General features: G+C 41.7%; 1 protein-coding gene across 1 annotated transcript in view; it reads left to right on the top strand.

Moving 5' to 3' along the window:
* The window catches only part of LOC115099594 (extracellular calcium-sensing receptor-like), a 36,478-nt gene extending 20,785 nt beyond the window's left edge, over positions 1–15,693 (top strand). The window contains exons 4-7 of the mRNA XM_029617329.1: positions 3,238–4,044; positions 7,469–7,696; positions 12,744–12,867; positions 14,771–15,693. Of these exons, the coding sequence (XP_029473189.1) occupies positions 3,238–4,044; positions 7,469–7,696; positions 12,744–12,867; positions 14,771–15,693 (2,082 nt within the window). The remainder of the gene's footprint in view (positions 1–3,237; positions 4,045–7,468; positions 7,697–12,743; positions 12,868–14,770) is intronic.
* The last annotated feature ends 11,878 nt before the right edge of the window (positions 15,694–27,571 follow it).

Below are 27,571 nucleotides of genomic sequence, written 5' to 3'. Positions count from 1 at the left end.
CCACCTGCCCACATACCTGCTTCCCTCCCAGCATGGTGCCACCTCCCAAAACTTTGGTATTCCAAGCAGTTTCAAAACTCAAGGGCTGATCGTGGTAGTCTTGTGCATCACAAGATGAGCACATCCAGTCTGTCAGGTTCTAAATTGCTCACCATGGCCGCGTTTGGGGGGAGTGGCATGCTGACAGAGAGAAGTAGAATGCTGACAGAGGGCTTGACCCTCATGCCAGGAGTCACTGACACCTATCATAGACACTTGTTTCGTCTTATAATATGTCCCTGTATGCAAGGATATTTTACAGATCAGAATGTGTTTATCCCTTGCTTAAAAAAAAAAACTACGGAAAATATTTCAATTAAGTGCAATAGGATACCATGTATCACCAATATTATAAAAGCAATTTCTTTAGATTTTAAAGTAAATTTAATCCTTAACCAAGGTCATCTTTTTCCTTTGGTACTACAGTTTTCATGACCAGTCTCTTGCAAAAATCTATATAGAGTTTTATTAATTACTTTAGACACAATGAGCGATCTTCAAATGACAGGTTAAATATTGAAACAAATACGTAATGTAGACATATATCACCTTAACATCATTTTTTCCATTGAACGAACCCAGGTCTTTGCATTCTCTTCCCATATGAAAGCAATCTTCTTCCATTCTGTTTAGCCATTATGAGACACTAATTTGACAAGGATTCCTATGAATGATGATTTCATATTTCCCATCTTATGGACCATTTTGACATAAAATCAATATAGATGGCTTAAAATGGAGCAGATAATCAATATCCAGGGTAACATTGTTCTAGTGAGTGAATTATGAGGCTTCTAACAAAGTTGAGTTATAGGTCTTAGAATTCACATGAAGGATTGTGAAGTAACAGAGTTTAAGGATTTCTTACTGATTTAGGGTCTCGTTTACTAAGCTTTTCTTCCATAGGCACAAAATGGGGGGGGGGGGGGGGGGAGGAATGCCCTAGTAAAGACACAACCAGGGTGGGAGATCCTTCCTCCTCTTTCCTTCCATGGTTATTCTTATTCCCCCCTGCTTTTTTTAAAAAATAGCACCTTCTTATCATTCTATGAAGAATATACATTTTCTTTGTGTAGCTTTCCGTGTCTATGTCCCACATAGAAACCTGAGATCCGCTAACAAAGCCCTCCTAACCATCCCTTCTGTCAAAACAGCAAGACTGACCCAAGTCAGAGAATGGGCATTGTCCTTAGCCGGACCGATACTATGGAACACCATGCCCCTAGAAAATTAGACACAGAGAGATTTCAAACTTTTCAAAAAGAGTTTAAAAACCTGGCTTTTTAAACAAGCATTCGACAAAGAGAACGGAGAACAGTGGAATAATGAAAGCAGGCAGCAGAGCATCAGCACACAGCACTTAGCTCAAGATGTGCGATTTTATTATTTTATTTCACCTTTAACATAAAAATATACAATCCAATAGAGTTATACATGTAATTAATACTGATACATGCAGGAAAAGGACAAGATTTATAACATTCATAGTCCTTATTATGAAACTATGTTACCGGACTTTATTGGCACTTCTTATAGATAGTATTAACATATACAATTCCCAAATTTCTATATGTGCCTTTCTGTAAACCATTGTGATGGTATATCACTTAATGACGGTATAGAAAAAGTTTTTAAATAAATACTTTATTTGCTTATGCGACATTGTAAGTATTTTTACAAACACATTCAGTATATGTTTTAACCCATTCCTTAAAAGCCTATAACAGTACTTTTAAATGAGTGAGCAGGTACCCGTATGTGCACCTATGTGGGTGTGTGGCCACATATGCAAGGATCTTATATCATCTGCGCAATTGGACGCGTATTACATAAAATATGCCGTGTGCTTATCCATGTGCTTCTAATTTTAAGCATTTACACGAGCAACTGCTATTCACACATTTTCGTTAAGAATTATCAACTTTTACATGCGCAAGTGAGCTCATTTTATAACATGCACACCTGACGGAAATGACTAGTTTTATCAATTAGCCCACCAGTTTGCCCAGTTTATCTCTAGGTCATCAAAACACCCCCCTCCCCCCCTCTGGTTCATTAGCCTGCACTTCCCCCAGTTTATACAGACCTCTCGCCCAGTCCATATTTGGCTATAGTTTTATTCAGACTTATACCTGATAAATATCAAAAATAAATATGCACAGGTGAGAGCCCCATGCAAACTGTGTTCGTAGGATATAAAATCACAACTTATGCCTTGCCCCGGAATGTCCCTGATCTGCCCCCAAATCCACCCCTTATTTTTTATGCCATCAAAGATATTCATGCATCAGTACTTGTGCACACGTTTGAGGTTTATAAAACAACCCCATTGCGAATAAATGCTACTTGCACATGCATGTGCCATTTTATGTACGTGCATCTCTTTCAAAATGCACCTGGGGAACACAATTTTCGTTGAGTTACATCTGACACTTATTTTTTACTAATGTTTGACATCTGAATCCAAAAGTGACCCCTTCTCTATCACATCAACTTTTTAAGGTACAGGATACCCTCCCTTTGTCCCAAACATCATACAAAATGTACATACAAAGGAAATAAAAGAAAAATTACCTGACTATACTGTTTATTTAGTTATTTTATTCAAAGGCTATATATTGTTACTGTAAGTCAAATTGTGTACAAGTAGTAAAGTTCTGCTACCAAACATACAACCTAGCTTGATGGACTCTCTACCTGGGTAACATCAAGCTAGGTTGAGAGAACATTGCACAAATCTCATCTTTGGGTGAGATTTGTGCAATCACCCAAATCACTCCGAAGGTCATCAAATCTTCACAAGAGTGCACTGTTCTGTTCGTACGTCACACTCTGAATGTCAAAGTGGTCCCTAACCCCTACACTAATCCCTAAACCTCACCTCGAGTAACTATGGGGCCTCCTATAGAGGTATAAATACCTACCTAGTATGAGGGCCTTATAGCTAGTCAGTCAGTCAGTTAATCTCTCTTTCTCGCTCTCTCTCTCTCCTATTACCTTAAAACACACCCCTTTTCCTATCACATGTGATATTTAGTGCATTTTGATAAATCCAGGCCCAAGATAGGCTGTAGAGAAAAAACGTGACGTGATAGAAGAAAACTAACTGCAGTTTTGAAATCAGCATGCCTATTTAAGTCTAGGAATTATGTTAAAAATTGTTCCCCAGTGTTATCATTGTGTAATTTATACCTACAGGTGAGCTATTTTTCCTCCTGTGCATGCTTGAGTAGTAAGCATGAGTATCCGACCTTTCTTCGCACTGTCCCAAGTGATTTATTTCAAGCTCGAGCCTTAGCTCAGCTGGTAAAATATTTTCAGTGGTCATGGATTGGAACCATTGCTGGAGACGATGCTTATGGTCAAAACGGAATCAGTGTATTTCATGATGAAATTTCCAGACTGGGCATTTGTGTAGCTTTCCGTGAAACCATTCCCAATGTTCAAGCTCAAAGGAAGGTTGCCCAGATAGTAGAAACAATAAGGAAATATAAAGTGCAAGTAGTTCTGGTGTTTGCTGTGGAACAATATGTAAATATTTTGATGAAGGAAGTAATATTCCAAAATCTGAGCAGAATACAATGGATAGCCAGCGAAGCTTGGGCTACATCCACTAGTTTTTCCATTCCAGAAGGCTTTGAATTCTTTGGAGGAACAATAGGATTTGCAATTCACAAAGCAGACATCAGCGGACTGGAACAATTTCTTTGTGATATTCATTCAATGCAAGAAAAGAGCAACCCTTTCATTACCGAATTTTGGGAAGAATTGTTCCAATGCTCTTTTGAAAATGCCTCCAATTTGATGGCGGTCAAAAAACCAGCTTGCACTGGACATGAAACTCTAGCTGTCAGTGACAATATATATTTTGATGTGAAACAACTGAGAATTTCTTATAATGTATACAAGGCTGTCTACGCAGTTGCTCATGCACTACACAATATGCAGACCTATGAAAATAGATTTGGATCGTACTCAAACCTCTCAAATGTGGAGCCTTGGCAGGTAGGTGCACTAACATCTGTGGATTTAAATAATTAAAGCCCAAATTAAATAATGATTACTTTCACTTGGCACTGCTATTCTTTTTTTTTTTGTCTCATACTACAAAGCAGATATATTTTTTTTGTTTTAGAAATCTTTTACTATCTCTTGGCTGGGAAGTGCTATGGAGCCTCCATAAAGAAAATGTCTGATAATTGTATAAGCTCCAGATTTTCATATTGGGCCAAAACGTGCAAAAAGCCTGCAAAAAGAATATAAGAAGTGCCATGCAGGGTCAGACCGAGGTTCTTCAAGCCCAGCATCTTGTCTCAGACAGTAGCCAGTCCGGGTCACAAGTTGCTGGCAGATATCAAATAGCTGATCTATTTCACTCTCAGGGCTAAGTGCTGGCTTTTCCAAGTCTCCCTAGCTAATAACTGTTTATGGACTTTTCCTTCAGGAACTTGCCCAATTCTCCTTTGAACCCCCACTGTATTAGTTGCCTTGACCACATCTTCTGGCAACAGATTCAATAGCTTGATTGTGCAGGGACTGAAAAAAATACTTCCTATGATTTCTTTGTCTTAAATCTGCTAATGTCATGGAAAATCCCCTAGTCCTAGTATTGTTTTAAAGAGTAAAGAAATGTTTCCTATTTACCTGTTCCTCCTTACTCATGATTTTATCAATCTCAATCATATCCCCTTTCTGTTGTTTTTTCTCCAAGTTAAGGAGCCCTAATCTGTTTAGCCTTGCTCCATAAGGGAGCTTATCCATCCCCGTTAGCATTTTTGTGGTCCTTTTCTGTGCCTTTCCTATGTCCGCTATGCCTTTTTTTGAGATGGGGCAACCAGAACTGCACACACACTACTCAAGGTGCAGTCGCACTATGGGTCTGTGCAAAGGCATTTTGATTTTTTCAGTTTCGCTCTTTATTCCTTTCCAAATAATTTCTAACATTTTATTGGCCTTTTTGACCACCGCCAACAATTTCAAGGGACTGTCCACAAAGACCTCCAGGTCTTTTTCCTGGGTGGTGACTCCCAACATGGAAACCAGCATCGTGTTCCAGTAGTTGGGATTCGTTTTCCCAATGTGAATTACTTTGCACTTGTCCACATTAAATTTAATCTGCCATTTAGAAGCCCGGTCTCCTACCCTCACAAGGAACTTCTGCAGTCCTTCACAATCCACTGCTGTTTTAATGATGCGAAACTATTTTGAGTCATCTGCAAATTTGGTTACCTCACTCGATGTTCTCTTTTCTCCAGATCTTTATGAATATGCTAGGTAGCACACGTCCTGTACAGTTTGCCTGCATAGTTTTGAAATAGCACATTTTGCACTCAAGGATTTTATTTTCTGCAGGCCCTAGGCAGGAAGACTACCACAGGAAAATAAACCATGCAATCAAAACTTTGTGCAAAAGAAAAAGCATGATGAAACCTCTCCCCAGCTCTGAAATTTAGGACGTTTGAGAAAAATCCCTAAAGCACATTTTACAGACACTTTTGTTTACGTGACTTTTTCATGTGATTTTCTTTTTTTTTTAATCCTTCCAGAAGCTGCAAATTTTAAAATCGTGTAGGTAAATAGAATTGCAGGCTTTTTTGGCCCTACTGTACATAACCTTAAATTTGGCCTTAAATTCCCCCAAAGAAGACCAAATAAAAGAGCAATAATATTTTTAACCACTAAATAGTAATAATAACACCCCAACTGTCTTGTATAGGAGATCAAACTGATATGAAACTATAAGGCTATGAATAAATATCCTACCATAGGTGAGGAAGCCCCTAGTGGATGAAATAAAGATCTTTCATTTGGGATTCTGTTGGACAAATATGTGCAAGTCTTGAGGGTATTGTGGATAATGAGTTTTGTGGCTTTGGTTTAAGAGAAAGTAGTTTTGTTCATTTTCTTTTTTGCAGCCAGTGGTGATTACATATGAATAGAACTGCCACTTGCAGTTTGAACACATTTTTGGAATGAACTGGTTTTTTCATTTCTGATATTTTTTTAAAATTGTGGTGTTGTTTGTTTTTTTTTAAGATGTGAAAAAAGGATTGTGCAAAGGATAGCATCGCATTGGGGTGGTCTTTTTTTAACTCTATTTTTATATATTTTTTTATATTGTATTGGAGATCAACAAGGGTTCTTTACCTCTGTCAGTCTCCTATGCATCTTCATTTATACAGGCTCATAAGAAAACAGCTCTTTGCAATGATTAAATTCTGTAATCCAATTCCTCAAATTGACTGGAATAGAAATATAATTCTGCACCCATGCTCTACATTCAAAATGAGATTTTTAACAAATATATTCAAACGTGTTTGGAAGGCAAATGGAAAGCATCTTGACCTCGAGTGAAAGTTGAATGAGAAATGACCTTAGTTTCTCAGAGATAGTTCTTTTTCTACTCTCAAAGAGTTATTCTTTTAATTTAAGCACTGACATAGTGCTGAAATGAAAAGAAATAGAACACTACCCAAAAAATTGCAATATGGATAGGGTTCCTGAGGTAATTAGATACAAACAGCCTGACTTGCTAAGGCTTTTTTCACTTTTTTTTTTTTTTTCCATGTGAATTAAGCTAAGTAAATCAGATTCACAGTGACTTGTCCAAGACACACACTTCAAGAGCCAGAAGAAGAAGAAGCAGGATTTCAACCCTGGCCTTTCTGGTTCCCAGCAAAATAATTACTCATCCACCCAGGCTTCTTCGAGTCTATACGTTTTTGAAAGAAATGACTTACTGCTAGCTATCTGGCATTGGAGCAGAAAAATGAGCTATTGAAAACACTGTGACAGAACGGATGATGGTGAACAAAGACTCATCCAGTCTGCCCAGTTATTTCTGCCCCCTTTATACTCTGCAGTATCCCTTCTTCATTTCACACCCAGCATCCATAATCTAACCACAAAGCTAAGTAACAATCTAAATCTTGCAGTTCTTACATGATGGCTGCCCAAACGTCCCGCCTCCAAGGACCCCATAGACTCTCCAGATGGCACCTGGCCACCACCAAGCATGACAAGTCACAATTCATTTCCAATTACTTTTCACTGAGGTTTTGTGAATCTGGGTAGGTTGTAAACATTTTCCACTGTCTTCACTGCCACATAAAATTTTACTTTACCTCTCTTTAATTAAAAAGCAAGTTTTATTGCTCCGATGGTTCGTATTTTTAATATTGTAATTTACCTTGAACAAAGGTTATTGGAAAAATGTGTAATAGAAATGTTTTACATAAATAAATACTGCATGTGCACAAGTTGTTGCTCTAATTTCACATTCATCTGGTCCATGGAAGCCCATCTTCTGCTGCACGGACCACTTGTAAGATAGAAACTGAGATATCTGATAAAGGTAAACCTGCTAGTGATTCATGCTGGAGTGTCTCATAATTAATGCACATCTCATTTTATTCCTGAAAAACTACAGCTTCTACAGTACCTGAAAAATGTAAACTTTGCTGCTGGGTCAGGTGAGAAAGTAAGCTTTGATAAGAATGGAGACCCCTACCCATCTTATGATCTAATAAACTGGCAGCAAGGGTCAAATGGGTCCATTCTATTTGTCAACATTGGCCAATACAATGATGCTGAAGAGGGGGAGTCCAAACTTCAAATAGACAAAGATCGCATAGTGTGGTGTGGTGCTCAGAAAAAGGTAAACTCTCTATCACTGATTCTGTTTCTCCACTTAATCATACATAAGAGCACATGATGGCTGAATGTTTGGACATTAATTGTCAGATACAAGGTGACCATTTCCTTCAAAACAAGGCTGTAAATTACAGCCTAAATTAGAGAATGTATTTATTTATTGCATTTATTTAAAAAATGTATATACTGCTAAGACATAATTCAAACCTAGTCATGTAGATTTAGCTAATAGCTGTTTCCTGGAAATGTTTCGTTGAACTTAAAGCAAAAGAGCGAGATTCTTATTGATTGGTTCATTTGTACTTCCGGAAACAGCACCTGAACGGATGACAGCACGAATTCTAGAAATGGCACCACAGCTGTGCAGCGGGGCCTATCCAGTGCTGCTCTCAGATATGCAGCTACAGGAAGATCCTAGCACGTACTGCAAAACCAGAGAGAAACATAAAATATGACAGCAGATAGGTCCATAAGACTGTTCTAATCTGCCCAGTTTCCTTCCTGGTGCAATTCCATGGACCACAACTGATCTTTCCTTCCCTTCTTCACAACCAAGGATCCTCTGTATTCATTCCAGGCATTCTTGAATTCTGTTACTCTCCTTCTCTCCACCTCCTCCACTGAGAGGTCTTTCCATGCACCTTCCGCCCTTTCCATGAAGAAATATTTTCTGAAGTTGCTTCTGAGTCTAACCCTGCCCCAGAGCCTCATATCGTGACTTCTTATTCCAGAGTAGTCTTTCTTCTGAAATTGTTTGCTTCTTATGCCCAGTTTATGTTTTTGAGGCATTTTGGATTTGGATGTAATTACTCGTCTTCCCAAACAAACTGGCAGGTGAGATATAATTCATGTACAGTAGGTATTTCCCTACCCTAGAGAAATTACAACATAAGCTTGTACCTAAGGTGAAATGGCGTGCCCAAGCCCACAAGGAAAAAGTAGGATATGAACCCAGGTTTCACTGGTTCTCAGGCCATTGCTCTAACCATTAAGCTGCTCTTGAATGTTGGTGGTACCACTATAGATATTTTCCTCTCTCTTAAGATCTAGCAGTCTAATGACCTTACAGAGTTAAAATAACCTTAGAGCCAGCAGGCAAGATTTCTGTTCCAGCCTTGTTCCAGCGTCCTTCCGTTCCAGCATCTTCTGTTCCAGCGTCTGTCTGTCCCTGTCTCCCCAGGTTTATTTTATCTATGACCTGAAAGTCATTACATAAAATCTTGCCTGCTGGCTCTAAGGTTATTTTAACTCTGTAAGGCAAGGAAGTGCAGGCAGGAGCTTCCTTAAGTAGTACATTCAATCAGGGCATGCTGCAGAGCTAGGACCCGCCCCTGGCCCTACAAGAGATCGAGCAGTCCGCGTGCATGTGCGTAGGGGCGTGGCTGTCGCCACAGAGGACACCAAACTCCTGCGTGAGGCCTGGTGCGCAGTGGAAGGCTCGGCAACTGCAGCCGCGGGACAAGTCACGGGTTGGCCACTGAGGTGGCCAACCCGTGATTTGCAGAGGAGCTAGTGAGGTGAGCAGGCCCGTGCGCGGACCGAGCGCAGACGGGGTGCGCAACAGAAGGGCCTTTTTCTAGGCAATTTTATTTTTCATCACTTTTTCCAACAGGAAACTCTTCCAATTGCATTGGCTGCAGGTAAAGAATTATAACAGACAATTACTACACGGAGAGACCCAAATGATAGAGCATATGAATTCAAATGTTGACATTAAGGGGTAGATTTTTAAAGATGCGCGCACATCCATGTGCGCATGGTTCCCAACCAATTTTATAACATGTGCGTGCTGGCAAACGCATGTTAGAAAATCTGGTGGTCACATGCACCGGATTTTAAAATCCGTGTGTGCATGTGCGGACAGCATGAGCTGGGGGGAGAATTTTCGCAAATGATGCGCAACGCAATCAGGCCTTCCCCAGGTCCCTCCCAGTCCGCTCCAATTAAGGAGCGTACTGGGAGGAAATTCCCTAATCCTCTGCCTAAGCTTCCTTCCCCTTCCCCCTCCTCTTCGACCCCTATACTAACTATTAGTAGGGTTGGGGTTTTTTTGTTTCGTAACTTACCTGCTCCTTTGGAGCAGAAGTAAGTTATGCGCGCTGGCTGACTGCCAGCGTGTGCTTCCCCGGGATAGCGGTTAATGGCTGCTGTCCCGGCCAGCCTCCGTCCTGCCCCTCCCAGCCCAGACCACGTCCCCTGCCCACCCCTTTTTCAGGGCCCAGCACTTGTGCACGTATCAGGGTTTACGAATGAGGCTGAGCCCTTTAGAAAATGCACGCGGCGCTTGCCAGGCCTGGCGGAGCAATAAACACTGAAATTTATGCGCGCCAGGCTTTTTAAAATCCGGGTTTAAGAGGTAGATTTCAAAAGCCTTGCGTGCGCAAAAATAGCCACCTCCGTGCATAGGTGGGCTGCGCGGGAGCTACATGAATTGTAAACAACCGGGAAAGGCTTGCGTAGGTTAATGTGTGTGTTTCCAGAAAAAGTAGCAGGGCTAGCACTGACACATGTAACCCTTAATTTTCTTCAGCCAGCACATGGAGCTTTGCCACAGCTCCTTGGTAGGTGTCTGGAGAGAGAGGGAGAGAGAGAGAGAGAATTTTAAGGTCTAACATTCTTTAATGATGTCAATTTTACAAGGAACAACTCTGAATGTTTTTGTAACACCAGCCACCAAACCCCAGCCCACCTCGGGAAAACTAACCCCTCCCCCCCCCCCCTTTCTCTCTCTCTCACATTCATACGTGTGTAAACCTGCAGTCGTACATGCGTGAAGAGTATTTTAAACCTACGTGTGTACTTTATAAAATAGCAGATATCTGCGCACAGCTAAATGGGCTCAGGCACAGCCCTTTTAAAATCTACTCGTATGTGCCTGATTTACTAAGCATTTCTTTTCCCATAGAGAATAAGGGGGGGGGGGGGGAAACCTATAGTAAACTAGACCCTAGTGTTTTTTCTTATCATTAAACACCTAGGGGTAGATTTTTTTAAAAACATGCGCATGTCCACGTGTGCGCAATTCACGGCGCACGCACATGGACGTGGCTTTTTTTTATAATATGCGCACATTGGCACGCGCATGTTATAAAATAGGATTCCCATGTGCACATGCGTGTCGGATTTTAGTATCCGCGCACGTTATAAAATAGGATTCCCATGCGCACATGCGTGCCGGATATTAATATCCGTGCACGTTATAAAATAGGATTCCCATGCGCACATGCATGCCGGATTTTAGTATCCACACACGTTATAAAATAGGATTCCCATGCGCACATGTGTGCCGGATTTTAGTATCCGCACACGTTATAAAATAGGATTCCCATGCGCACATGCGTGCCGGATTTTAATATCCGCGCACATGATATAAAATAGGATTCCCATGTGCACGTTATAAAATAGGATTCTCATGCGAACATGCATGCCGGATTTTAATAACCGCGCACATGATATAAAATAGGATTCCCATGCGCACATGCGTGCCGGATTTCAATATCCGCAAACGTTATAAAATAGGATTCCCATGCGCACATGTGTGCCGGATTTTAGTATCCGCGCACATGATATAAAATAGGATTCCCATGCGCACATGCGTGCCGGATTTTAATATCCGCGCACGTTATAAAATAGGATTCCCATGCGCACATGTGTGCCGGATTTTAGTATCCGCGCACATGATATAAAATAGGATTCCCATGCGCACATGTGTGCCGGATTTTAGTATCCGCGCACGTTATAAAATAGGATTCCCATGCGCACGTTATAAAATAGGATTCCCATGCGCACATGCATGCCGGATTTTAATAACTGCGCACATGTGTGGGGTGGCCTCTTCCGGGTGTGGGAAGGGGTGGTTGTTTTTTTTGTTTTTTTTTACATGCAGGGACGTGATTTTGTTTTTTCCCAGTTCCCTCTCAGTTCACTCCAATAAAGGAAGGAACTGGGAGGGAACTTCCCTAACCCTAACCCTATCCTTCCTCCCTCTTCCCCTCTCCTCCCCAAGCCCTAAACCTATCCTAACTATTCCAAATTTTTTATTGTAATACTTACTGTGTCTCATGGCACTGTGCCGGCCCGACCCCACCCCACCCCTTTCTTTAGGCCCCGGCACCTCTGCGTGTATCGGGGAATATGCACGTGGCCGAGCCCTTTAGAAAATGCTCGCAGCACGCGCAGGGCCCGGCCTCGCATATAATCCCTGACTTTTACGTGTAGGGCATTTAAAATTGGTCCGTTAAAGAATTTAAAAAAAAGATTATGTTCTGGGTATTATTGGTGAAAAAACTATGTATATTGATCCAAAATCCCAAGCATAATGAATGCTTTTTGACTCTGTTGATTACAAGAATAAATAATACTTTTCTGTGTTACGAATTAGACTTTTAAAATTTCTGACTCATCATATGATATCAGTGCATCCTATTGTTCAGTCTCGTTACCGTTATAAGCTGATTCAGTATTTCAGTGCTTTAAACAAATAAACAGGAAATTAAATCAGAATCAAAAATTCCTCACTACCATACACAAGATATCTATCCAGGTTCTGATATGGGACTTATGAGGTGGAAGAACTGATTCATAATATAAATGTTAGATTCTATTGTTTGTTCCCCCCCGAGTGAATGGATTGCAAGGTGCAACCCTCTGGCAGTAAACAGCACTAAAGGGGGCAGCACTTTGTGACTTTCCATGGCAGTCTGTGGCAATCTTCTCTGTGGAAATCTACAGGGTTTTTTTTACCACCTAGCCTAGGCCATATTAACTGATTCATAGATCAGCGCCGCCAGCAAGCATAGAATGAAAACTTGTGCTGTAAGGAAAAGCAGTGATAGAGCACTTGAACATCTGACTATCTCCCCTCCTGCTACCCCCAGAAACACACATACACACACACACCCATGAACCGCTATTAAATTACGATTTATAAATTATGGAAATTAAATGTGGTTAGGTCAAGACTGTATACATTATAAATCATTCTACCGATTCACAGTTTTAAACTAGCCCGTCTGCCAACTGAAGCAGATCTCAATGTTTTCCTCTGGCAGATTCCCAGCTCGGTGTGCAGTGAGAGCTGCCTTCCAGGCACCAGAAAGGCAGTCCAGCCAGGTCGGCATCTTTGCTGCTTTGACTGCATACCATGTAACGCTGGCGAGATTAGTAATCAGTCAGGTGAGCGCTCTTGAGCCTTGCTACATTTCTTCACGTCGTTATTAGTGCAAATGTGGCTATTGGGGTTATTGCAAGTATTTATTTTTCTTTTTTTTTTTTTGCATAACAGTTTGCTCTTGCATCTCCTGGCTGCCATTTCATTCAGAGCTGACCTCTGTTTTGCTACAGAGCTATGAGCCTTCATTTGCAACCTCCCGAGGGTTTGGTCTTGTTTTAGATCCCTTCCCAGCCCAGCAGGCTGAGGGGGACAGAGGGACCACACACTCAGGCTTCCTTGAAACCAGGCTCATAGATACCCTAAATCTGGCCACTAGGTGTTGCCATTGAGTAATGACGGAGACTCACTTTCCCCACGAGCTGTGAATGCTCCAGACCCACTGTGCATCCCCAGACCAGTCCAGGAATCAAATCTAAATCTTTCACATGATAGTACTCATGACTGCCATTAAGCCATGAGCCGGCCTGAAAGTATTTTTAATATAAGCAGCTTATTAATCAAGTTGCCTCAGGTAAATCACAGCAGATCTGATAAAGGTTTGCTTATTGCAACAAGTGAAAATCAAGTAACATAGGATAATTTAATTTTGAAATATATATTTTTGAATCAGCACTATAATATCCTGTTGTACAATAGCTTCACATTAATCTGATAACCTACAAATAACTTCAGGGAGCAGGACAATATTAAAAAAAAAAAAATACACATGCAATAGTTCACATGTAAGAGAATAGGAGCAGTATTAGAAATTCCCATTTAAATGCACTAAACAAAATCAAATAATTCTACATGCTATTTTCTTTAACCAAGTATGTAGGTTTGTACTTTCAAAGGCATGTCAGCTAAATAAATAAATACATTATTAACATTTGATATTATTCCTTTACCAAGCTGGTATCAAGGTAATAAGGCTAAGGAAGTTATGGCTGATCAGTCTGGAGAAGAGACAAGTGAGGGGGGATATGACAGAGGTCTACAAAATCATAAAAGGACTTGAAAAAGTTAATGTAAATCAGTTATTTACTCTCAGATAATAGAAGGACTAGGGGGCACTCCGTGAAGTTAGCAAGTAGCTCATTTAAAACAAATCAAAGGAATGTGTATTTTTTTCACTCAGCGCATAGTTAAGCTCAGGAATTCATTGCCAGAGGATGTGGTTACAGCAGTTAGTGTAACTGGGTTTAAAAAAGGTTTGGATAAGTTCATAGAGGAAAAATCCATAAACTGCTATTAATTAATAAGCAATAGTAGCTTGAGATTTATTTAATGTTTGGGTACTTGCCAGGCACATGTTACTTGGATTGGCCACTATTGGAAATAGGATACTGGGCTTGATGGACCCTTGGTCTGACCCAGTATGGCAATTCTTGTGTTCTTATGTAGATTACAATCAAATTTAGAGTTAAATTCCTCCTTCATTTGTGACTCAATTTACAATGAGCATAAGGAAGCACAAAAGAGAGGCATATTAAGGAGGGACATATAAGATTAAGCAAGTGATAGAAGGGAGTCACTTAGCTGTCTTTGTCACAGTTTTTTATGTGGAATTTCAGAAATAGCTTGGCTGAATAGCCAAGCCTCAACTCTTTTCTTGAATGTAAGGGATATAGGGACAATGGTATCTTCTTCCATACTTTTGGGGGTATAGCATCTGAATGCCTGAAGCCTGGTGCATGTTAACCAATCAGAAATCAGAGGGAGGAGGGGAAAGGAGGGCCATTTGGGAGGAACGAAATTCGTTTGTGCGAGTACAGGAGAGCAGGAACTGGGGGAGATACTCAGGGGCCATGTTGTGTACACATCTGAAAAGAAAGCAGAGAGTTTTGAATTGTCTCCTGTTTATGACTGGGAGCTTTTCAACCTAACAAACTATCGATGTACCTGAATTATAATATTTCAATACAGATTCCATAGAATGCATAAAATGTCCTCCTGACTTCTGGTCAAACAAGGCAAGAGATCACTGCGTCCCAAAGGAACTGGAATTCATATCTTTCAAGGAGGCCATGGGTACCACACTACTGACAATGGCTTTGCTTGGGACTTTTCTTACAGTTGCTGTTCTGAGCCTTTTTGTGCTTCACAGAAACAGTCCTATTGTGAAGGCCAACAATTCCAGCCTGAGCTTTCTGATTTTATTCTCACTCGCACTGTGTTTCCTGTGTTCCATCACGTTCATTGGACAGCCAACGGCATGGTCCTGTATGCTGCGACACACTGCCTTTGGAGTTTCATTTGCCCTCTGCTTGTCATGTATTTTAGGTAAAACCTGTGTGGTTCTGATAGCATTTAAAATACAGCATCCTAACAGCTTCATATGTAAGTGGTTCGGCCCTCGGCAGCAAAAGATGCTAATATTCCTGTGCACATCCATTCAGGTCATAATTTGTTTAACATGGCTTGTCATTTCACCACCCTGGCCTCTGAAAACATCAACAAATGAAAGCTCAACAATTATTTTGGAGTGTGGAGTAGGATCAGTGATAGCCTTCTGTTTCGTGTTGGGGTACATTGGCTTCCTTTTATCCGTGTGCTTTGGACTTGCATTTTTTGCCCGTAATTTGCCGAATCAATTCAATGAGGCTAAGTTCATCACTTTCAGCCTGCTGACATCAGCCACAGTCTGGATAACTTTTGTACCTACATATGTAAGTGCTCCAGGCAAATACACCGTGGCTGTTGAAATGTTTGCCATTTTAGCCTCCAGTTTTGCTCTCCTTACATGCATTTTTGCTCCTAAATGTTATATTATCTTGCTGAAACCGGAAAAGAACAGCAAAGTATACCTAAGAACCAGAACCAGCTCCGCAAAGAAATACAAAATATAAAGGGGTAGATTTTAAAAAGGTGCATGCGTGCGCCCATGGATGCGCCGATTTTATAACATGCGCACACCAGCGCGTGCATGTTATAAAATCGATGGGCAGCGTGCACGTGCAGGAGGCACGCACGGGGGGAGGGGGCGTAATTTTTTTAAAGTACGTGTGGCGACGAGATTGGGCTTCTCCCAGTTCCCTCCCAATCTGCTCCAGACTGGGAGGGAACTTTCCAACCTACCTACCTAAGCTCCTTCCTCTTCCCCTCACCTCCCCCTATCCCTATCCTATTGGCCGCAGTACCGTCCGCCTCCAGCCCCGCCCGGACCGCCCCCGGACCACCCTTCTCTCTGGACCCAGCAAGTCCGCGCGTTACGGGGGTTGTGCCCATGGCTGGTCCCCTTTGAAAATGCGCACAGCGCGCTTGGCCCATTTAAAATTCACCTGAAAGTGTTTTACATATTATGGTCATGCCCAGTGGAATGTACTTCTGTAAAACCACACAGAATGCTTGGGCACATGCAAGGATAACATGAAAAATGTGATGGTGTATCGTCTCCTATGTTACTGGCTTACATCTTCTAGGAACTGTTGACTGAACTGTTTCTTAGGGCCTCGTGAACTGATGAAGAAAGGCTAGCTAGGCCAATAAAAAGGTATTCCCTCCAACTTGTTTGTTGATCCCTATTTCTACATAGGACATTCTTAAGAAATTGTTCCCAATGTCTGTTCCATATGGAAGCATTAATAAACATTGTACTGAGATAAAGTGTGTGTTTGTTGGGAATGTTTTGCATTAATTGGTGTAAGGTGACCTTTCCATGGATTCAAGAAAGGATGGAGAGTAGGGATTAGCAAAGTCATACTGAACCCAAATTTGCCAATTCATGGAGTCTCTTATCCACTAGCAGAAGAGAAGTGTAGGAGGAGCATGCGGTTAATTCAAGGAGCAAATGGTAGGACAGGGAAAAATAAAGACAATTATATTGAGAAAGAAACAGTTTTTGGGTTGGTGGGTTTTTTGCAGTATTCTTATATTGAAGCAACCTAAGATTTATCCAAGATGACGCTGCACGTGTGTTTTCTAGGTCCTTTCTTCACATACCAAGTGGTACAAGTCATCCTGAAAGCTTGTATCATCTTCTTTGGATAATTCTTATGTAGCATAGCCTACAAAGAATCTTTTTTGGTCCAGGCCCAATATGACTGCCAAAGGAAACCAAGCTTACTTATGGAATTTTATGTACAGATATTTATTTATTTATTTATTTATTTATTTATTTATTTAAAGATTTTATATACCGACAGCCGTTTGCACATCGTATCGGTTTACAGATAACTTAGAACTTATTTATAAGTAAGTTGGTACTTGAAAGTAGCAGATTAAAATACAGATCTACGAAGTCTAGTAAATGCTCAACATGTTGTGAATGTCCTACATTAGCATTAGATATAGAGGTCAATTTTCAAAAAAATGCTCAGTCCCTAAATTTTAGGAACCGAAATTTACAGTGATTTTCAGCCAGATTTAGGGACCTAGGTTTCCAGCTAAACATTCAGCTAAATATAAGGACCTTAAACTTAAAGGTGACTTTTAAAAGTCCAGCGTGCATCAGAACTGGGAAATATGCATACAGATCGGGCCAGTACACGTCTAGCGGATTTTAAAAGCTGCCCGTGTACGCACGTTATCTACTGCTGTGTGCACAAATGAAAAGTACCAAAAAATGGGCAGGGCATGGATGTTCCAGGATTCACACTTGAAATTTGCGCATACACACGTATGTGCACTGGCGCTCACTGGGGTCCCCTGCTGCGTAACTTTACTTCTGCTATGGAGGACGTGTAAGTAATAAAATAAAGATAAATAGATCAGTATTTTAAGGGTCGGGGCTAACCGGGGAGAAGAGAGGCTATGAAACTAGGGGGCTTTGGAAGTCCTGTCCCTTACCTGAGTGAGCTGGGAGCAAACTGAGAAAAGTGGTAATGGCATCGACGAGGTCTATTAAAATCCCCCCACTTACATAGTAGACGTGGCCTTTGTGCTACTTTAAATTGCGTGCCCATGTCCATGCGTGCATGCTGTAGTGTTTTATAACATGCATGCATATACGTGCGTATGTTATAAAATGGCCATGTCCCTGGGCACAGGCCAATGAATATGCGCGCATGTGCGCCCGAGCACCTGTTTAAAAGTTACCATCTTAGGGTCCTAAATTTAGGATTGCAATTCATTACCTAGTTTTAGGTACCTAAGGCCTGGATTCTCTAAGGTCGCAGACCTTAAGAGAATCCAGCGGTAATGGGGGGCGGGGGGTGAAGTGGAGGGGGGGGGGGGGGGCGGGCCTGCGATAGCCAGCAGCGATCGCACCTCCGTGGTGCGATCGCTGCCGGCTTTCGCACCGAATAACTACACCAGGAAACTGGCGGCGATAAGGAATCTTACCTTTCGCCGCCAGCGATGTGTCCGCAGCGTCGGCCCCGGTGCCGCCCCTACTCCTCCTCTTCCAGGGCCGACTCCGCCCCGAGCTAGCTATCACGTGCAAAATGTCCCTTTTCACATACGATAGCGTTAGAGAATGACTCCCCTAAGTTTGTTGGCTAATGCTGAAAATCAGTGCTAAGTCTCTGCTTTCCCTGGCCTTAACTCCACCTTTTTTAGCCACCCAAGTCTTAGGGATCTAAATTTAGGATGATGCAAATTCAACAATTTTCAGATTTTCTCCAGGTCCACAAGGAGAATCCATTGCATTTTTACCAGCTAACTTGGGGAAGGAAATTAAAAAAAAAATTCTGAAAAGATTTGATAAATCCAAAGTATAACGGACATCTTGGCTAATTCTGCTTTGGATATTTCAAGTCACCAAAACAGATTTGAACAGTTTTCTTTGCACCTCTTCAAAAAGATTAACCAGCCAGGAAGTGGAGTAGTAGCCCGGTGGTTAGAGCAGTGGGCTATGACCCGGGGAGACCAGCTTTCAAATCACTCTGTTGCCTGAGGTACAAACTTAAATTATAAGCCCCCCTGAAGACAGGGAAGTACCTTAAATGTAATCTGATTTGGAATATAAACATTCTAAATTCAATAAAGCCCAATCCACCAGAACTTTAAAGTTTGTCAAACTGTTTGATAACCTATTTGAAGAAGTTTGCACATCTCTACTTCTCACCCTGGAGATCGTGATGTGTTATTGCTGCCAGCCTGCTGTAGCCATCGAGGTGTGTTACCATCCCAGCTGTCCTGATTGATCTCCTGGACCCTCGACTCCCCAGCATAAGGCTGAAAAACAAAAGTAAGGAAACCCCTTATCAGGCAACTCACAGTAACATACCTAAGTTATAGACATCAACCTGCAAGCACAGTCTAGCAATTCAATCAATCAAATTTTGTTTTTAACTTGCTTTTCATGGTAGGTACAATGCAAGAACATAAAATCAATAACAACATGAATCATCAAAACATATTATAACCAACAGCAAATATGAAATATCTTAAAGGAAAACATCACATCATAAGAGCAATCAAGCAGACACAGATAGGACAACTCCACAATGCAGTCATCTATTTACTCACATATATGTCTCACGATCTAAGGTGAAATATATGAAGTGACAGGAGAAACCTTAAAGGGCTAGGCGGGTGGACCCTTCGGTGGTAGTGGTGGTGGGCAGGGAAGAATACAAATGAGAAAAACTACCAAGTAGCTACAAATGTTTATGCCGCTGCAGTCCCAACTGGCACAAGGTTCTTATTAAACCGAAAGCATGAAAAAACAAGATGGAGGTGCCAGGAATATAAAAGACAAACTAGACCCCATTTATAACAAGGAAGATGAGAGGCAGTGCGTGTTCTGGCTTTGATTTTCGTCTTCTCCTGACTGGCCTCCCATTTCCTCCTCTCTCAGTTTAAGCATTCATTACATGGCAGATCTCTTTAATTCTAAGGGCAGGCTGTACTCGCTCTCTCTCTCTCTCACTGGTGCCTGCACACAGTTCCTAGCCATTTCTTACCAGTTTTGCTCCGCTCACTAGGATACTCTATTTTCAGATGAAAGGGATGCCGGAACTCCTTCCCCTTCCTTCCAGTTAATCACAAAAAGAACTCCTTCCCCTCCAAACCCACGTGCAGCACCTTTTCTGCCTCTCACACGCACCCTTTATAAAATCAGTCTATTATATAGGGATGTGTTTTCCTTAAATGAAATAGGAGCCATCAATGCCATTTCCTCTTTCATTTCATTTCAGAAATGCAATGAAAGAAAACTATTTGTTTGTTTGGCATTTGGTTTCCTGCCATTTCCTGCTTGCCCGCCGCCTTTCCCAAAGCAAAACCTGCCCCTCAAACTGTTCAAAACCATCCCTCCCTCCCTGGCTTGCCAAACATCTGATCCTATTAAATAAAGCTAGGAGCTTAATGCTATTAAAGCTTGAATTGTTTTCTCTTGATGGAAATTATCTTTAAGCTGGACCTGAAAAGCTGTGGCCTATGTAGTTGGCCAGATTTTGTTGTGCTTTCTGTACTATGTAGAAGATCAATTGTGCAACTACACAGGCCACAGTTTTTCAGGTCCAGCGTAAAGATAATTTCCATCAAGAGAAAACAATTCAAGCTTTAATAGCATTAAGCTGCTAGCTTTATTTAATAGGATAAGAGTATCAATCTCTACCTTACCCAATGAATCATAATATTTCAGCTCCTTTAAGGACAAAAATAGTGCCATTCTGGGTCAGCCCAGTGATCCATCAAATCCAGCATCCTGTCTCTGATGGCGCCCAGCCTGGATCACGTGGAAGTACCCAGCAGACCCCCTGTTGCTCATTTTCACACCTAGGACTTGGCAATCCCTATGCCTGCCTGGTAATCGTGGTTAATGGGCTTGTCCTCCAGAAGCTTGGCCAAACCTTTTTTTTTAAGCACAGCTATAAAACAAGCTTGCCTAAATCTTCCAGCAAAACATTCCACAGTGTAATTGTGCACTGACTGAAAAAAACACTTTCTCCAGTTTGTTTTAAATCTACCAGTTAGTTTTGCAGACTAACCCTTGATTTATCAAAATGCTATAATTTTTGCATGAAGTTTACCACACCATGCATTACTTCATGGGGGAATATATATATATATAGAGAGAGAGAGAGAGAGATTCTTTATAAGGCCTTCATAGTAGTTACCTATTTATATCACTTTGGTGGTAGAGTAGGGTTTTGGGGCCAGTTTAACCTGCGGAGTGAAATGTACGAACAGCAGTAGACCTCAGTGAAGATTTGATGTCATTTGGAGTGAGGAAAGACAGATTAATGAAATTACTTCAATGTTCTCTCGCCCTAGCTTGATAGTACCCTGGTAGAGAGTCCATCAAGCTAGGGCAAGAGAACGCTGTAGAAATCTCATGTTTGTGTGACTTTCCTCACTCCTAATGACATCAAATCATCACTGAGGTGTCCTGTGCTGTTCGTACATCTCACTCTGCATGTAAAACTGGCCCCTAAACCCTACACCACCACCAAAACCTCACCTCGAGTTACTAGCTGCCCTCCTATAGTAGTATAAATAGTTGACTACTGTGTGTGCCACCCCAGAGGCTCTCTCTCTCTCCCCCCCCCCCCCTTTCCCTTCCTCCCTCCCCCAAAAAAATGCCCAAAATGAAATTTGCAATATTTATGGCAAATCGCGTTATGGCCGTTTTAGGCATATCTCACAGCTTAATGCCTGCAAAAAAGGTGTAGTTATATCTGGCATGTGACAGTGTGCGTTATACTTTCACATGGTGTGATAATACCACTCATTTTCATTAATTCCATCCAAACCCCTTCCCAATCCCTCCCCTTTGAATAAATCTGCCAAATGTACATTTGTGCCACGTGCTGCGATAACTATCGTGTGCGTTATGGCATTATCATGTGCGTTAACGCCATAACACACTTTGATGAATGACCCTGTATGTCTCTATTTAAAGTGAATCTGTATATGTATCTCTTGTAACAGTAACCCCAATGCATAAAAAAACACACTTTTGTATAAATGTGTCCATTCCACATAGTGTTGGAGAAATTTTATTTTAAAGCAGAAAGGTTTATATCTGCTAATATGAATTGTTAATGTTAGCCTCAGTCAATGTGAAATAGCTCCTGATGTGCCTGGAAGTGATTAAGACATGGGTGATCCTCAAGAACACCAAAAATGTCTTTCTTTTTTTTTCAGGATATCCATAATGAATATGCATGAAATATATTTGATTAGAATGGAAGCATTGCATGCAAATTTATCTCATGAATATTCATTGTGGATATCCTGAATACCAGATCTGTTTGTGGCTTTTGAGGACTTCAGTTGGCCACCCCTGGATTAAGATTTACATTGTTTTTGGAAATATATAATAAATGTGAATCCTGAATTAAAATGAATAATATAGGGTTTATTCTGAGTCCTGTTAAAAAGCCTACAAAGAAAGGCAACAAACATGAGCACAAGGGCTAGTCACTACAGAGATGATGAGAATTATACGTGGAAGAGAATCAGGGAGAGCAGCAAAGGGGGTAGGCTCGGCTCGGAGATATTTGTCTTTGGATACGCAGGAGAGTCTGTCCCTCCTATAAGGTGGAAAAAGAGGATTCAAATCCATAGATCAAAGAAGAGCACTTCTTCTAAGCCTGCCATTTGTGAGTAACAAACACTGAAGAAAAAAAGAAGATTCTGCAATTTTCCCCATTGCAGCTGAAGAGATAAAGGCCTTTATGAGGGAAAGACCCAGGGATCTTAGTATCACTGGACCATATTTAAGAAGTAGGGATGTGCATTCGTTTTACCTGAATGTGAAAAATGAAAGGAATAGGGCCAATTTGTTTCTTTCGTGGGGCTACAAAATGAATTGAGGGCCCTACCAAATTAAACAAATTTATTTGTTTGGTTTGTAAAAAAAAAAAAAAAAAAAATCCCATTGGGCTCAGGCTGATATCGGGGCCGTCCCTAGGGAATAGGACATGGCTCAAATCAGAGGCTGCAGTCTTTGCCTGAGCTGATGCAGATGTCTCAACTTAGGCCTAGGCTTTATGTGGGGGCCTCGTCTAGTCATAAGCTGAGCACAAAGCCATGGTCTCGGCCTAGACCCAGGCCCAATGTCACGGTCTCGGCTAAGAACTGAACAAAGGCCCAGCCACCCAAAACATTTTTGCCAGGGTCAGGAAGTTTCCTGGCCCTAACTTACCTGATCCATTAAAGATATGATGCCGTGAAAAGGCCAAGGCCCAACATCAGGACCTGACCCAGAGGCTGGGTCCTGATGCCTGAGCCTCAACCTAGGGAAGAGCTCGGACCCAGGCCTGATGCTGGGGCCCAGCCCAAAGGCCAAGTCCTGATGCATGGGCCTTGGCCCAGGCCAGAGCCTGGCCCCAACTCGATACCTGGGCTCCCAACCCAGGCTGGGCCCCAGCTCTTCCCTAGGTTGAGGCTCAGGCATCAGGACCCAGCCTCTGGGTCAGGTCCTGATGTTGGGCCTTGGCCTTTTCACGGCATCATATCTTTAATGGATCAGGTAAGTTAGGGCCAGGAAACTTACCTGATCCATTGTAGATTTGATGCCACAGCCAGGTCCAGGTTCAATTCCGAGGCCCAGACTGGAGGCTAGGTCCCAATGCCTGTGCTTCAGCCCAGACCTAGGCCTAACACCGGGTCCCAGCCCCACTTACCTAACCTGTTGAAGATCTGATGCTGAGGTCTGGTCCAGGCCCAACACCGGGGCCCAGTCCAGAGGCTGAGTTCTGACACCTGAGCCTTGGCCTAGGCTAGAGCTCAGACCCAGGCCTGGAGGCCAGATCTTAACGCCTGAGCCTGGACCCAGGCCTGGCCCTGAGGCCGGGTCTTGGTGCCTGGGCCTCACCCTAGCAAGAGCCCAGGCCCGATGCTGGGGTACAGCCTGTAGGCTGGGTTCCAATGACTGAGCCTTGGCCCAGACCCAAGCCCGACACTGGGGCCTGGCCCAGGCCTGGAGGCTGGAGATCTAGCCTCCACAGAGTCTTCTTTCTTTGTTTTTCTTTCTTCAGTCTTCTTCTTGAAATGATGCTATCCACTGGGGATGCATTGGAGTAAATTAACTCCAGCTCATCATCCAGAGGGTGCCATTTTGCTGCACAGTAAAATGGTGCTCTCCACTGAGGAGGATGCACCGGAGTTAATTTATTCCAGCGTGTTGCCAGCAGATGGCATTAAGAAAGAAGACTGAAGAAAGAAGAATGAAGAAAGAAATGTTCGAGGAGGCCTGGGCCTGACCCCGGGCCAAGGCCTTGGTGTTGCGACCCAGCCTCCAGACTAGGCCCTCCCTGCCTATTGTGTCCGGTCGTACCAGCACAATCCCTATGTACAGAACCATGTAACTGTTTATATAATGTTTTTCTGTTCTACGTTCTCAAGTCAAGAATCCTTGCATGCAGCCACAGAAGAGTTCGGAGTCATTTCTGCTTCACGGTAAATGTTTTCCCCTGGAGGCGTTTCTCACCTCAAACAATTACATTGGGTAAGACTAGGACCAGAGAAGAAGCAAAATCGATCCCCAGGAATAAGACTGTAAGGAGAAGGCAAGAAAACTGTAAGAGATCAACATTCAACCTTTGGAGATTCCCAGACAAACCCTGAGGTTTGAAATTCTAACCCCCTCCCCCACTCCTCTACTAAATGTTGTCTGAGTGAATAATAATTGCGTGCACACAAGTTACCTGGGAGAAAAAAGCAGCACTGGGCTATGCCCAGAGGAGTGTAAGACCAGTCCCTCATCATTGAACCCAGGTTATATTTGCATTACGAGGTTTTGGTTTGGTTTGGTTTGGGGTTTTTTTTTCAGTTACTCTAAGAAGATGAAAGAACAGGATTTAACACTTTTACTCTGTTACAACATGAAACTTGGTGAGAAGATAAAAAGAAATCATTTTTCTCTTTCTGTGTACTAGTTGACTGAAAAACAGGATTTTAAAATAAAATGCGTTTGGCTTTGGGTCCCTATCACATGCTGAATGCACTTGTCCCCGAAGTTGGGGGCTGGCATAAGACCTTTGAAATATTAGTAAAGCCCAATCTGAGTCATGGCTCCAACGTGTGACATTAAACAAGTCTCTTGTGTTCTCTTCAGGCCAGATTTAAAGTGACCTAAAAGGATATGATTTTAAAATGGCAATTATTTTTTGCCCAAGGCTTTCATTTCTCGACATATCTGGCAAAGAAAAAAATGTAATAGCTAAAAAAAAAAAAAAAAAAGTTGAGAAAAATTTACTAAGGGAGCGTGAGCCTTAATGAAGAAATTCAGTAGAGCCTGCATTAATTAAATGGCAAATATACGCATGCAATACCACTAATTTTCAAAAGGGAAAGCACTTTCCATTTTGAAAATGATCCCAGTAAATCTACCTGCATACAATTGCACCTTATCAATTGTACACAGAAATCTATGCATGTAAAATTTCTAAAAACTTTCAAAAATACAAAAGTATGTGCATAATCATAGACGTTAGTTTGGGAATGGAATGAGGGGGCAGTGCTCTCCCCTCATAAGAACATAAGATATATGCCATACTGGGTAAGACCAAGGATCCATCAAGCCCAGTATCCTGTTTCCAACAGTGGCCAATCCAAGTCACAAGTACCTGGCAAGTACCCAAACATTAGATAGATCACAAACTTACTAATTACCATAATAGCACTTTATGGATTTAACCTCTAGGATCTTATCCAAACTTTTTTAAACCCAGTAACACTAACTGCTGAAACCACATCCTCTGGCAATGAATTCCAGAGCTTAACTATGTGCTGAGTGAAAAAGAATTTTCTTCAATTTGTTTTAAATGAGCTACTTGCTAACTTCATGGAGTGCCCCCTGGTCCTTCTATTATCTGAGAGAGTAATAACTGATTTATATTAACTTGTACAAGTCCTTTCATGATTTTGTAGACTTCAATCATATCCCCTGTTGTCTCTTCTCCAAACTGAACAGCCCTAACTTCCTTAGGCTTTCCTAATAGGGCAGCCATTCCATGCCCCTTATTTTGGACGCCCTTCTCTGCACTTTCTCCAGTGCAGCTATATCCTTTTTGAGATGTGGTGACCCGAACTGCACATAGTATTCAAGGTGGGGTCTCACAATGGACGATTTCAATGTATTGTCCACTATGACACCTAGATCTCTTTTCTGGGTGTAACTCCTAAGATACAACCTAATATCATGTAAAGACATCAAGGGTTATTTCTCCCTATGTGCATCACTTTGCACTTGTACACGTTAAATTTCATCTGCCATTTGGATGCCCAATCTTCCAGTCTCACAAGGTCCTCCTGCAATTCATCACAATCTGCTTGAAATTTAACTACTCTGCATCATTTTGTGTCATCCGCAAATTTGATCACCTCACTTGTCGTACCCCTTTCCAGATTATTTAAAGATATATTAAAAAACACCGGTCCAAGTGCAGATCCCTGAGGCACTCCAGTTTACCATTTAATCCTACTCTCTGTTTCCTGTCTTTTAAACAACTTGCAGTCCACAAAAGGACCTCCTATCCCATGATTTGGTCTTAACCCCTCCCCCCACCAAAAATGCTCTGGGTGCGGGTGCTGGTGCTGGTGCTGGTGCTGGTGCCCCCCCCCCCCCCCCCCCCCCCAAAGCAAAGCAGACAAACTATGACCCTCCCTATGTAACTATCAGGGGGCCAAGATCCCATAGTTAAAGGGGGTAGGATTGCAGGCTCTTGCTTACCTTATACTCCATAGAAAATGTTTCCATTCTGGAAATTAAATCATTGAGCAAAAGATATGCTATTTCAACATGGGATAAGAAAACTGCCTTGTAGGCTTTTCATATCTCTTTGGTCTTGTTTTTGTGCCATCTTAAACTTGGCCCTTAGAGTTTACCATAGTAAACTCTGCTGCAGTGGGATCTATGATATTGCAACTGGAAAGGATGGGGCTTGCAGCCTTTATGTGCCAGATTCTTTGTTCTTTGGGGATCAGGACTTTGTAATAATTATGTGATTTATCCTGTATAGCAATGGGGTAAAAGCGGCGTCTGCAGGTAGAGCAGGATATCACGCACAGAAATGACCTTTAACAAAATTGCCCGCCTGATGTGTGGGTAAACTTGCATGCATCATGTTCATGCATGAGTTTACCTGGACTGAGTGGAAGAGTTATAGATCCCGGAATACTTGTTTTTCCAAAGAGGTGAATAAGAAAGCTTTCCTGACTGCTGGGAACTGAAGCCCTTGCTTTGTATTCTGTGAAAGCCTTAATCCTTAAGCCCTGAAAATGCGTGAGATGCACTCAAATGGTAAGAGATCATCTCTATTATACAGGGCAATCATATAAATGAGATCATTGGAATTTAAGTCTTATATAACTAAAATAGCAAATATTTCTGCTAACAATTTTATTTTAAAAAAAGTAAAATCTTGATCCTAATTAACCTTTCTGTCTCCAGTGAAAGCTTTGCTCTTCATCACCTTTCCTAGCATCAGCTCTTCCTAAATCCAGTCTGTAATCAGCAACATTTATGGTGTACTTCAAATCAAGGCTGAAAATCAAGCCATAAAATGAGCGATCAGCTACTGCTTCCTGTTAGGAGCTTTTACAAAGTAAATATTCAAGATACGATTATATATTAAAGCGTCTGCCTCACAACATCAAACTCTCTCCAGATAAGAAGGGATTAGATTTATTCAAGACATTTCCCTTAGGCACAGAATGAGAACAAACCAGGTCCTGTGCATTTGTTTTAATGGTTGCATTTGAAAATATGGGCTCCCATGAACACCATTCCCAGAGTTATTTATGTATTTGTATTTGGCAAATGATATCAGAAGATGTTGTGTGACCATAAATTTAAGGCTTGCACTATTTCTAAACCACTTTTACAGA

This window comes from Rhinatrema bivittatum, chromosome 9, assembly GCF_901001135.1.
Source record: "Rhinatrema bivittatum chromosome 9, aRhiBiv1.1, whole genome shotgun sequence".
Classification (NCBI taxonomy): domain Eukaryota; kingdom Metazoa; phylum Chordata; class Amphibia; order Gymnophiona; family Rhinatrematidae; genus Rhinatrema; species Rhinatrema bivittatum.
This window is presented reverse-complemented; position numbering and strand designations above follow the sequence as displayed.